Below are 12,085 nucleotides of genomic sequence, written 5' to 3'. Positions count from 1 at the left end.
CACAAAGCTGGCGCTCATTATGAGTTTACCCTATTAGCATAGTTCACCTGCCCGCGTATGAATCATTGAGGAAGGCGCCCGGATGCTCCTTCTTTTATCGTTGTAATGATGGCGCCCCGTCCGAGAGAAGAATTCTAAAGTAGCGACATTAATGCAGCCGAGCGTCTGCCTCCTTCTGCGTCCTGTTTACTAATGCACGATATGGCAGGCCGGCTTTCTCCACCGCCGTGACCCGACGGCGTGGAAGAACATCCGACCAATTAGCTGTCCGCCCCTCGCCCGTAAAACGCACGTGGACTATTGAGCGTGATGTTTCATAACAGCAGTCGGAGGTGCTAAATGTGCGGTTAATTGTTCCGTTAATTGCTGATGATCGCTCAGTAAGGGGCAAAACAACAGCTGATCATCTTTTATGGCCAGAAGACAGGCGCTCTTTAACATTTACATACTGCTTAATATTTCCTTGTTGGCGCTGATGGCCATTATGAGTGGCAGTCATTTGACCTCTGCCAAGATTGTCAGAATGTATTTGCGGTTGTTTGTTTCATGCTTTGCAGGTAGGGATGTCCGATAATGGCTTTTTGCCGATATTCCGATATTGTCCAACTCTTTAATTACTGATATCAACCGATACCGATATATACAGTCGTGGAATTAACACATTATTATGCCTAATTTGGACAACCAGGTATGGTGAAGATAAGGTACTTTTTTAAAAAAAATATTAAAATAAGATAAATAAATTAAAAAAAATTTCTTGAATAAAAAAAAAAGTACAACAATATAAAAACAGTTACATAGAAACTAGTAATTAATGAAAAGGAGTAAAATTAACTGTTAAAGGTTAGTACTATTAGTGGACCAGCAGCACGCACAATCATGTGTGCTTACGGACTGTATCCCTTGCAGACTGTATTGATATATATTGATATGTAATGTAGGAAGCAGAATATTAATAACAGAAAGAAACAACCCTTTTGTGTGAATGAGTGTAAATGGGGGAGGGAGGTTTTTTGGGTTGGTGCACTAATTGTAAGTGTATCTTGTGTTTTTTATGTTGATTTAATTTTTTAAAAAAAATTAAAAAAAAAAAAAACGATACCGATAATAAAAAAACCGATACCGATAATTTCCGAGATTACATTTTAACGCATATATATCGGCCGATAAGCCGATATTATCGGACATCTCTATTTGCAGGTTAACGAACCAATTCCCGCTAAACTTGACTGACAGTCGCTTTTGACTGTTTGATATGCTTTTTTATATAGAGGTCCGATAATGGCTTTTTTGCCGATATTCCGATATTGTCCAACTCTTAATTACCGATTCCGATATCAACCGATACCGATATATACAGTCGTGGAATTAACACATTATTATGCCTAATTTGGACAACCAGGTATGGTGAAGATAAGGTACTTTTTTAAAAAAATTAGTAAAATAAGATAAATAAATTTAAAAAAAATTCTTGAATAAAAAAGAAAGTACAACAATATAAAAACGGTTACATAGAAACTAGTAATGAATGAAAATGTGTAAAATTAACTGTTAAAGGTTAGTATTATTAGTGGAGCAGCAGCACGCACAATCATGTGTGCTTACGGACTGTATCCCTTGCAGACTGTATTGATATATATTGATATATAATGTAGGAAGCAGAATATTAATAACAGAAAGAAACAACCCTTTTGTGTGAATGAGTGTAAATGGGGGAGGGAGGTTTTTTGGGTTGGTGCACTAATTGTAAGTGTATCTTGTGTTTTTTATGTTGATTTAATTAAAAAAAAAAAAAAAAAAAAAACGATAACGATAATAAAAAAACCGATACCGATAATTTCCGATATTACATTTTAACGCATATATCGGCCGATAATATCGGCAGGCCGATATTATCGGACATCTCTATTTGCAGGTTAACGAACCAATTCCCGCTAAACTTGACTGACAGTCGCTTTTGACTGTTTGATATGCTTTTTTATAGAGAGGTCTGATAATGGCTTTTTTGCCGATATTCCGATATTGTCCAACTCTTAATTACCGATACCGATATCAACCGATACCGATATATACAGTCGTGGAATTAACACATTATTATGCCTAATTTGGACAACCAGGTATGGTGAAGATAAGGTACTTTTTAAAAAAAATTAGTAAAATAAGATAAATAAATTAAAAACATTTTCTTGAATAAAAAAGAAAGTACAACAATATAAAAACAGTTACATAGAAACTAGTAATGAATGAAAATTTGTCAAATTAACTGTTAAAGGTTAGTACTATTAGTGGAGCAGCTGCACGCACAATCATGTGTGCTTACGGACTGTATCCCTTGCAGACTGTATTGATATATATTGATATATAATGTAGGAAGCAGAATATTAATAACAGAAAGAAACAACCCTTTTGTGTGAATGAGTGTAAATGGGGGAGGGAGGTTTTTTGGGTTGGTGCACTAATTGTAAGTGTATCTTGTTTTTTTTATGTTGATTTAATTTTTTAAAATTAAAAAAAAAAAAAAACTGATACCGATAATAAAAAAAACGATACCGATAATTTCCGATATTACATTTTAACGCATATATCGGCCGATAATATCGGCAGGCCGATATTATCGGACATCTCTATTTGCAGGTTAACGAACAAATTCCCGCTAAACTTGACTGACAGTCGCTTTTGACTGTTTGATATGCTTTTTTATAGAGAGGTCCGATAATGGCTTTTTTGCCGATATTCCGATATTGTCCAACTCTTAATTACCGATACCGATATCAACCGATACCGATATATACAGTTGTGGAATTAACACATTATTATGCCTAATTTGGACAACCAGGTATGGTGAAGATAAGGTACTTTTAAAAAAAAATATTAAAATAAGATAAATAAATTAAAAACATTTTCTTGAATAAAAAAGAAAGTACAACAATATAAAAACAGTTACATAGAAACTAGTAATGAATGAAAATTTGTAAAATTAACTGTTAAAGGTCAGTACTATTAGTGGACCAGCAGCACGCACAATCATGTGTGCTTACGGACTGTATCCCTTGCAGACTGTATTGATATATATTGATATATAATGTAGGAAGCAGAATATTAATAACAGAAAGAAACAACCCTTTTGTGTGAATGAGTGTAAATGGGGGAGGGAGGTTTTTTGGGTTGGTGCACTAATTGTAAGTGTATCTTGTGTTTTTTATGTTGATTTAATTTTTTTTAAAAAACAAAAACAAAAACAAAAAAAACGATACCGATAATAAAAAAACCGATACCGATAATTTCCGATATTACATTTTAACGCATATATCGGCCGATAATATCGGCAGGCCGATATTATCAGACATCTCTATTTGCAGGTTAACGAACCAATTCCCGCTAAACTTGACTGACAGTCGCTTTTGACTGTTTGATATGCTTTTTTATAGAGAGGTCCGATAATGGCTTTTTTGCCGATATTCCGATATTGTCCAACTCTTAATTACCGATTCCGATATCAACCGATACCGATATATATAGTCGTGGAATTAACACATTATTATGCCTAATTTTGTTGTGATGCCCCACTGGATACATTAAACAATGTAACAAGGTTTTCCAAAATAAATCAACTCAAGTTATGGGGGAAAAAATGCCAACATGGCACTGCCATATTTATTATTGAAGTCACAAAGTGCATTATTTTTTTTAACATGCCTCAAAACAGCAGCTTGGAATTTGGGACATGCTCTCCCTGAGAGAGCATGAGAAGGTTGAGGTGGGCGGGGTTGAGTTGGGGGGGGGGGGGGGGGGGTATTGGGGGGTGTATATTGTTGCATCCCGGAAGAGTTAGCGCTGCAAGGGGTTCTGGGTATTTGTTCTGTTGTGTTTATGTTGTGTTACGGTGCGGACGTTCTCCCGAAATGTGTTTGTCATTCTTGTTTGGTGTGGGTTCACAGTGTGGCGCATATTTGTAACAGTGTTAAAGTTGTTTATACGGCCACCCTCAGTGTGACCTGTATGGCTGTTGACCAAGTAGGCCTTGCATTCACTTGTGTAGATATTATGTGATTGGGCCGGCACACAAAGGCAGTGCCTTTAAGGTTTATTGGCGCTCTCTACTTCTCCCTACGTCCGTGTACCACTCCGTACAGCGGCGTTTTAAAAAGTCATATTACATTTTAAAGCATTTATCAGCCGATAATATTGGCAGCCCGATATTATCGGACATCTCTAATGACAACTGTACTGTAAACAGTCAGTGGCTACTTTTATTAACCCACTTAGTCAAGATGGGTATTAACAGCACAGAAAAAAAAAGTTTAAGTAGCACTGAATTACATAACATAAATAAGTATGTATCAAACTCGCATAAAAAATACATTTGCAAGCAGGCACTTTTTAATTCCCAGTGGACGATGTAATGGACTGTGACACACGTACGGTTCTGGTCAGCGCCAAGTAAGTGACTTGACTTCATTGTGCGGCTATGATCTTCCTCACTTCGGCGTACATTTTTGGCAGCATTTCTCGTGCGGAATATGCCCGGCTTGGCAACTTGAGAACAGTTTTGATTTGGGCTTACATGGTAAACAACTCAAATGAATGTTTTATCCAGACGCATACATTTGTCCAAGTAGACGCATCGTGGGTTTCCTGGATGTGGTCTACATCGCTAAAAAAAAAATCTAAAGAAGAGAATCCCTCTGCCATCTTCCACTTGTTATTTTAACATATAAATCGCCCTCATCTACGACTCTCTCGTCGTCATTTGGGATGTCTGTTGTGATTTCCCTTCCTGGTTCCATGACCCGCCCTATCTTGCCTCTGATTGGCCTGTCCCTAATGTTTTGCCCTAATCTCAACCAATCGTGACTCATCATGGTAAACAACCAACCAATCATGGATGTTCTTATACGTGCAAGCACGTCTTGGAAGGAGGTAAGGGAGGGGTTTAGTAGCCCATGAGTGTTGAGAGGGGGCGGGGGAGAACAAGGAACACAACAAATAAGCGGCGTTTGGTCATTTTAACGTGAAATAAATTATATCGATATTACGATACTTTCTTAATTCATATTGTGTTTAAAAATATATTGATATATCTTGCAAACTGGATATATCACATAGTACAGTATTTCGACTATAGTATGTAGACTATAGTATATTCAAAGTTGACGTTGTAAAGTACTGATCCTGGACAGGATATACCGGACTAAATATACCGATTATATAAGGACATACCGATATACCGACAGCCATCAGACTGTATAATGCATATGTTCCTTTTTGACTGTACTTAAATGTATAATAGACTGTATTTATATTATTCACATGTGAATTATGCTGTATAATAGACTGTATTTATACTATTCACATGTTAATAATGCTGTATAATAGACTGTATTTATATTATTCACATGTGAATAATGCTGTATAATAGACTGTATTTATACTATTCACATGTGAATAATGCTGTATAATAGACTGTATTTATACTATTCACATGTGAATAATGCTGTATAATAGACTGTATTTATATTATCCACATGTTAATAATGCTGTATAATAGACTGTATTTATATTATTCACATGTGAATAATTTAAATACAGTCTATTATACCGCATAATTCACATGTGAGTAATGCTGTATGATAGACTGTATTTATATTATTCACATGTGAATAATGCTGTATAATAGACTGTATTTATATTATTCACATGTGAATAATGCTGTATAATAGACTGTATTTATATTATTCACATGTGAATAATGCTGTATAATAGACTGTATTTATATTTATCACATGTGAATATTGCTGTATAATAGAATGTATTTATATTATTCACATGTGAATAATGCTGTATAATAGACTGTATTTGTATTATTTACATGTGAATAATTTAAATACAGTCTATTATACTGCATAATTAACATGTGAATAATGCTGTATAATAGACTGTATTTATATTATTCACATGTGAATAATGCTGTATAATAGACTGTATTTGTATTATTTACATGTGAATAATTTAAATACAGTCTATTATACTGCATAATTAACATGTGAATAATGCTGTATAATAGACTGTATTTATATTATTCACATGTGAATAATGCTGTATAATAGACTGTATTTATATTATTCACATGTGGATAACTTAAATACAGTCTATTATACTGCATAATTCACATGTGAATAATGCTGTATAATAGACTGTATTTATATTATTTACATGTGAAAATGCTGTATAATAGACTGTATTTATATTATCCACATGTGAATAATTTAAATACAGTCTATTATACTGCATAATTAACATGTGAATAATGCTGTATAATAGACTGTATTTATATTATTTACATGTGAAAATTCTGTATAATAGACTGTATTTATATTATCCACATGTGAATAATTTAAATACAGTCTATTATACTGCATTATTCACATGTGAATAATTCTGTATAATAGACTGTATTTATACTATTCACATGTGAATAATGCTGTATAATAGACTGTATTTATATTATTCACATGTGAATAATTTAAATACAGTCTATTACACTGCATAATTCACATGTGAATAATGCTGTATAATAGACTGTATTTATATTATTCACATGTGAATAATGCTGTATAATAGACTGTATTTATATTAATCACATGTAAAAAAAAACATCTAACTGTTTATTGTTTATTGTGAGCAAACTGTGGTGCTGAAATTTACCCTGGGATCAATAAAGTACTTTCTATTCTATTCTAAAGATGCTTGCTGAAATGTGAGGGTCGAACTAACTTTTTGGACATTCTGTATGGATCGACAGGCGACCTGTCCAGGGTGTTGCCCGCCTCTCGCCCAAAGTCAACTAGGATAGGCTCCAGCTTAAAAAGGAACGTTATCCTGGATGGACTGAAAGGTTGTGCGGAGTGAAGGTTGTTGCTTGGTCAGAGTTCACTTATTCTTGAAATTTCCGTCCAACTGCAGCCTAAAGGACTAATTGAGGTTTTTTTTTTTTCTACCCCCCACCCCCCTCGTTCGCTTGTGTCCTAGATTCCCGTCGTCGTAATTACTGTAGAGCGCTTAAGGACTTTCTCATTTCCATAATTGATTCTTTTATCAAGGAACATCGCGCTATCTCTCTTCCCCGTCTCTCACACAGAATGGATTTTTGTACGCTGATTTGAAATGCTGATCTTTGTTCTGTTGTCCCCTTCCTCCGCCCTCCCTTATCCTCTTCCTCATTCTTTTCGCTCATTACCCCTCACTCTCGACGCCTTCCATCCTTTCCCTCCGTTCTTCCTCCCTCCTCGCCTCCTCTGTTTATTTTAATAGAACACGCCCCCATCCCCACCTCCTCTCGTCTTCCACCCTCGTCTTCACCCTTCATCACTTCATCGCGCCTTTAACGCTTGTCCCGTCTCCTCCTCGTCTCGTCGTTTCCCTGCCTTTGATTTAATTCCTGCGTCCGCCTCACCTCGGGACTTAATTCCTCCGCTCTCATGTCTTCCGTCGCAGGCCGTCGTCCTACACTTGGGAGAAGAAGGATGGAGAGCTCCCCCCGCTGGCCAAAGCGGACGGCGCGTTCCTGCGCTTTGAGACGCTGAACAAGTCGGACAACGGCGTGTACCTGTGCTTCGTGGACAACGGCGTCGGGAGCAGCGCTGGCGAATACACGCTGCTGGTGCAAGGTGAGCAGATTTTCTCATTTTAGGAATTCTTTTCATCTTTTTTCACCTCTGATTTTCTTTGTTTATGTTTTGTTTTCCTTATCCAAACCGCGCTTACTTCCAAAAAATGCTTTGCGCTTCGCTACTTTCTCCTTTTATCCCAACCGTACCATTCGTGGCCGTTTTGTTGGCGCTTCGCCTTCCTCCCAAAGACCCGGACACCACGATTGCTTCTGCGACCTCTTCTCCTACGTCACCGCCATCTTCCCCCCTTGCCACTGAATCTACCTCCTCCTTCGACATTACGGAACTTTCCTCCACCACCTTCCAGTCCGAGAGCACCGCCACCGTCCAGTCCGAGAGCACCGCCACCGTCCAGTCCGAGAGCACCGCCACCGTCCACTCTGAGAGCACCGCCACCGTCCACTCCGAGAGCACCGCCACCGTCCAGTCCGAGAGCACCGCCACCGTCCAGTCTGAGAGCACCGCCACCGTCCAGTCCGAGATCACCGCCACGCTTTCCAACGAGCTTTTCCCCGACGTCACTTTGTCGCCCGACTCCTCCTCCTCTTCCCCCTCCTCTCTCACTTCCGTCTCTCGTACGTCCGCCTCCTCTACTCCCTTCTCCAGTTCGTTTTCGACTTTGCCTCCCATATCTGCAAGCGCGGCGCCTTCCTCCACCGCCCACTCCTCCGCCTTTGCCTCCTCCTCTTACTCCTCAGTTTCCGACTCGCAGAACGGACGTTTCACTTCCACAGGTAAAAAAAAAAAAAAAAAAGAGTCTGCGACACACAAGCAGAGCGACGCCCCCCCTCCCCCCACATGTACAAACCCCGTTTCCATATGAGTTGGGAAATTGTGTTAGATGTAAATATAAACGGAATACAATGATTTGCAAATCCTTTTCAAGCCATATTCAGTTGAATATGCTACAAAGACAATATATTTGATGTTCAAACTGATAAACTTTTTTTTTTTGTGCAAATATTCACTAACTTTAGAATTTGATGCCAGCAACACGTGACAAAGAAGTTGGGAAAGGTGGCAATAAATACTGATAAAGTTGAGGAATGCTCATCAAACACTTACCGTATTTCCTTGAATTGCCGCCGGGAATATAGTATTCGCCTGCCTAGAATTACAGCCGGGTCAAACTGGTTTTGCAAAATAATTAGCGCATGCTTGGCACTTCCGCCGGGTCAAATATGAGTCATTAAATGACTCCCGCCTCCTGGTGGTAGAGGGCGCTAGTGATCCTTCTTGTGACTACTGGTACTACAGAAGACCAGTGCTGCAGAAGAAGACAACAAGCAGCAAGCATGAGCAGCGATCTTTTGCTTGCACTTTTAACATGGAGGATTACATATCTAAAATAAAACAGTTTTCTAAACTGGACTTTCAATCGAAGCAGGAGGTAATACTTAAAGGAATATCTCCATCGAGACTTTTAAAACTGAAGAAAGATAAGGAAGACTGCTTTTGATCAGAAGCAGCTGCACATGGACTCATTTATAAGTAAAGGTAAGACCATAATAACGTTTTTTTTTATTAAATGTGCTTTTCATGATAAGGTAAGCGCTGGAGTGAGAAGAGGTTTTAAAATAAATAGCGCATGCTTGCCCATTCCGCATGCTTTTTTGTAAGCGCAGGAGTGAGAAGAGGTTTTAAATTAATTAGCGCCCCGGCGGCTATTTAAGGAAATACGGTATTTGGAACATCCCACAGGTGTGCAGGCTAATTGGGAACAGGTGGGTGCCATGATTGGGTATAAAAACAGCTTCCCAAAAAATGCTCATTCTTTCACAAGAAAGAATGGGGCGAGGTACACCCCTTTGTCCACAACTGAGTGAGCAAATAGTCAAACAGTTTAAGAACAACGTTTCTCAAAGTGCAATTGCAAGAAATTTAGGGATTTCAACATCCACGGTCCATAATATCATCAAAAGGTTCAGAGAATCTGGAGAAATTACTCCACGTAACCAACATTGAATGACCGTGACCTTCGATCCCCCAGACGGCACTATATATCAAAAACCGACATCAATCTCTAAAGGATATCACCACATGGGCTCAGGAACACTTCAGAAAACCACTGTCACTAAATACAGTTGGTCGCTACATCTGTAAGTGCAAGTTAAAGCTCTACTATGCAAAGCGAAAGCCATTTATCAACAACACCCAGAAACGCCGCCGGCTTCTCTGGGCCCGAGATCATCTAAGATGGACTCATGCAAAGTGGAAAAGTGTTCTGTGGTCTGACGAGTCCGCATTTCAAATTTTTTGGGGAAATTTTCGACATTGTGTCATCCGGACCAAAGGGGAAGCGAACCATCCAGACTGTTATCGACGCAAAGTTGAAAAGCCAGCATCTGTGATGGTATGGGGGTGCATTAGTGCCCAAGACATGGGTAACTTACACATCTGTGAAGGCACCATTAATGCTGAAAGGTACATACAGGTTTTGGAACAACATATGCTGCCATTTTTTTCATGGACGCCCCTGCTTATTTCGGCAAGAGAATGCCAAACCACATTCAGCACGTGTTACAACAGCGTGGCTTCTTAAAAAAAAGAGTGCGGGTACTTTCCTGGCCCGCCTGCAGTCCAGACCTGTCTCCCATCAAAAATGTGTGGCGCATTATGAAGCGTAAAATACGACAGCGGAGACCCCGGACTGTTGAACGCCTGAAGCTCTACATAAAACAAGAATGGGAAAGAATTCCACTTTCAAAGCTTCAACAATTAGTTTCCTCAGTTCCCAATCGTTTATTGAGTGTTGTTAAAAGGAAAGGCCATGTAACACAGTGGTGAACATGCCCTTTCCCAACTACTTTGGCACGTGTTGCAGCCATGAAATTCTAAGTTAATTATTATTTGCAAAAAAACAAATACAGTTTATGAGTTTGAACATCAAATATCTTGTCTTTGTAGTGCATTCAATTGAATATGGGTTAAAAAGGATTTGCAAATCATTGCATTCCGTTTATATTTACATCTAACACAATTTCCCAACTCATATGGAAACAGGGTTTGTACACTGATGTTGTTGTCATGGAAACGAGTCGTTTGGTTTGCATGTCGCGATTTCATTCTTTTTTTTCTTCTGTTTTTTTGTTTGGTGGCCCCTACCCTCCCCACAACACACTCTTCACACACACACACACACACACACACACACACACACACACACACACACACACACACACACACACACACACACACACACACACACACACACACACACACACACACACACACACACACACGCACACACACACACACACCATCACGCCCTCACCCACAACCCCAAGAAGCTGCCGACAACGCCCCAGGTACACCGTGCACCTGACACCTTTTGATCACTTCATTAGGTACACAGGGTGTAATTGTATAATTTTATAAAAATGTCCAAAAACTGGTAGACCAGTCTAGGGTTAACCCCGCCTCTCGCCCAGAGGTCGGCTTGGATAGGCTCCAGCCTACCCTCGAGCCTAATGAGGAACATGGATGGATGGGTTGGGCTAAAAATTCTTCCATATAAGGCAGGGGTTCAAACGTCAGGCCAGGTTTTATCCGGCCCGCGGGATGAGTTTGCCAAGTAAAAAAATGAGCCGACATTTTTGAATGAAAGAAACTGCTGTTCTAAATGTGTCCACTAGATGTCACAATAGCAATTATTTGTATCTATGTAGATTATGCTACATATGTAAGAAAATCAATAAACCACATGATGTTAGTGCACCAGTACATCCTGTAATTTGATTTTTTGATATTTTTTGTCTTGATAGATTGAAAATGAACACCAACGAGTTGACATGATCACATAATTTATTCAGAAAGTATAAATGACGACAAATAAAGATAGAACACTATTAACCGCAACATGTAAGTGTAAAAAATGATTTGTACATTTTCAGAATGTGCTTGTTCTATTTTTAAACAAAGAAAACAATCTGAAGTTGTCTTTATTTTTAAGTTATCGTGCCGTGATTTTACCAGTCCGGCCCACTTGGGAGTAGATTTTTCTCCATGTGGCCCCCCCCGATCTCAAATGAGTTTGACACCCCTGATATAAAGTCAAAGCTTGTTTGTTGTTAATACTTATCAGTGTCAACGTTTCAGATTTTTCTTCTTACATTAAACCAGTGCTTGTCAAATAGTGGTAATGTGTATATAAATGAATAAATAAATATTGTCAGGTTCTCATCAGGATTTCAATTCAGGGGGTGTGTGAAATTTCTCTTGGTTCCTAGTAGGGTTGTACGGTATACCTGGATTAGTATAGTACTGCGATACTAATGAATCATATTCGGTACTATACCGCCTCTAAAAAGTACCGGTCTGTAAACAAACGCCATGGGTGGATCTACACGTAACATCCACTGTAATGATACCAATTACAGGAGCGTATCTAGTCGATACTACTATGATTACATCGA

The 12,085-nt window shown here is 38.8% G+C and overlaps 1 protein-coding gene across 1 annotated transcript in view; it reads left to right on the top strand.

Annotated features, from left to right (window-relative positions):
• The window catches only part of LOC133631219 (cell adhesion molecule 3-like), a 378,223-nt gene extending 367,228 nt beyond the window's left edge, over nucleotides 1–10,995 (top strand). Inside the window, exons 9-11 of the mRNA XM_062023378.1 lie at nucleotides 7,495–7,667; nucleotides 7,859–8,404; nucleotides 10,958–10,995. Coding sequence (XP_061879362.1) covers nucleotides 7,495–7,667; nucleotides 7,859–8,404; nucleotides 10,958–10,995 — 757 coding nt within the window. The remainder of the gene's footprint in view (nucleotides 1–7,494; nucleotides 7,668–7,858; nucleotides 8,405–10,957) is intronic.
• The last annotated feature ends 1,090 nt before the right edge of the window (nucleotides 10,996–12,085 follow it).

Source organism: Entelurus aequoreus, linkage group LG16, assembly GCF_033978785.1.
Source record: "Entelurus aequoreus isolate RoL-2023_Sb linkage group LG16, RoL_Eaeq_v1.1, whole genome shotgun sequence".
In the NCBI taxonomy this organism is placed as follows: Eukaryota; Metazoa; Chordata; class Actinopteri; order Syngnathiformes; family Syngnathidae; genus Entelurus; species Entelurus aequoreus.
The sequence above is the reverse complement of the archived record's forward strand: the minus strand, read 5'-3'. Positions and strand labels throughout refer to the sequence as shown.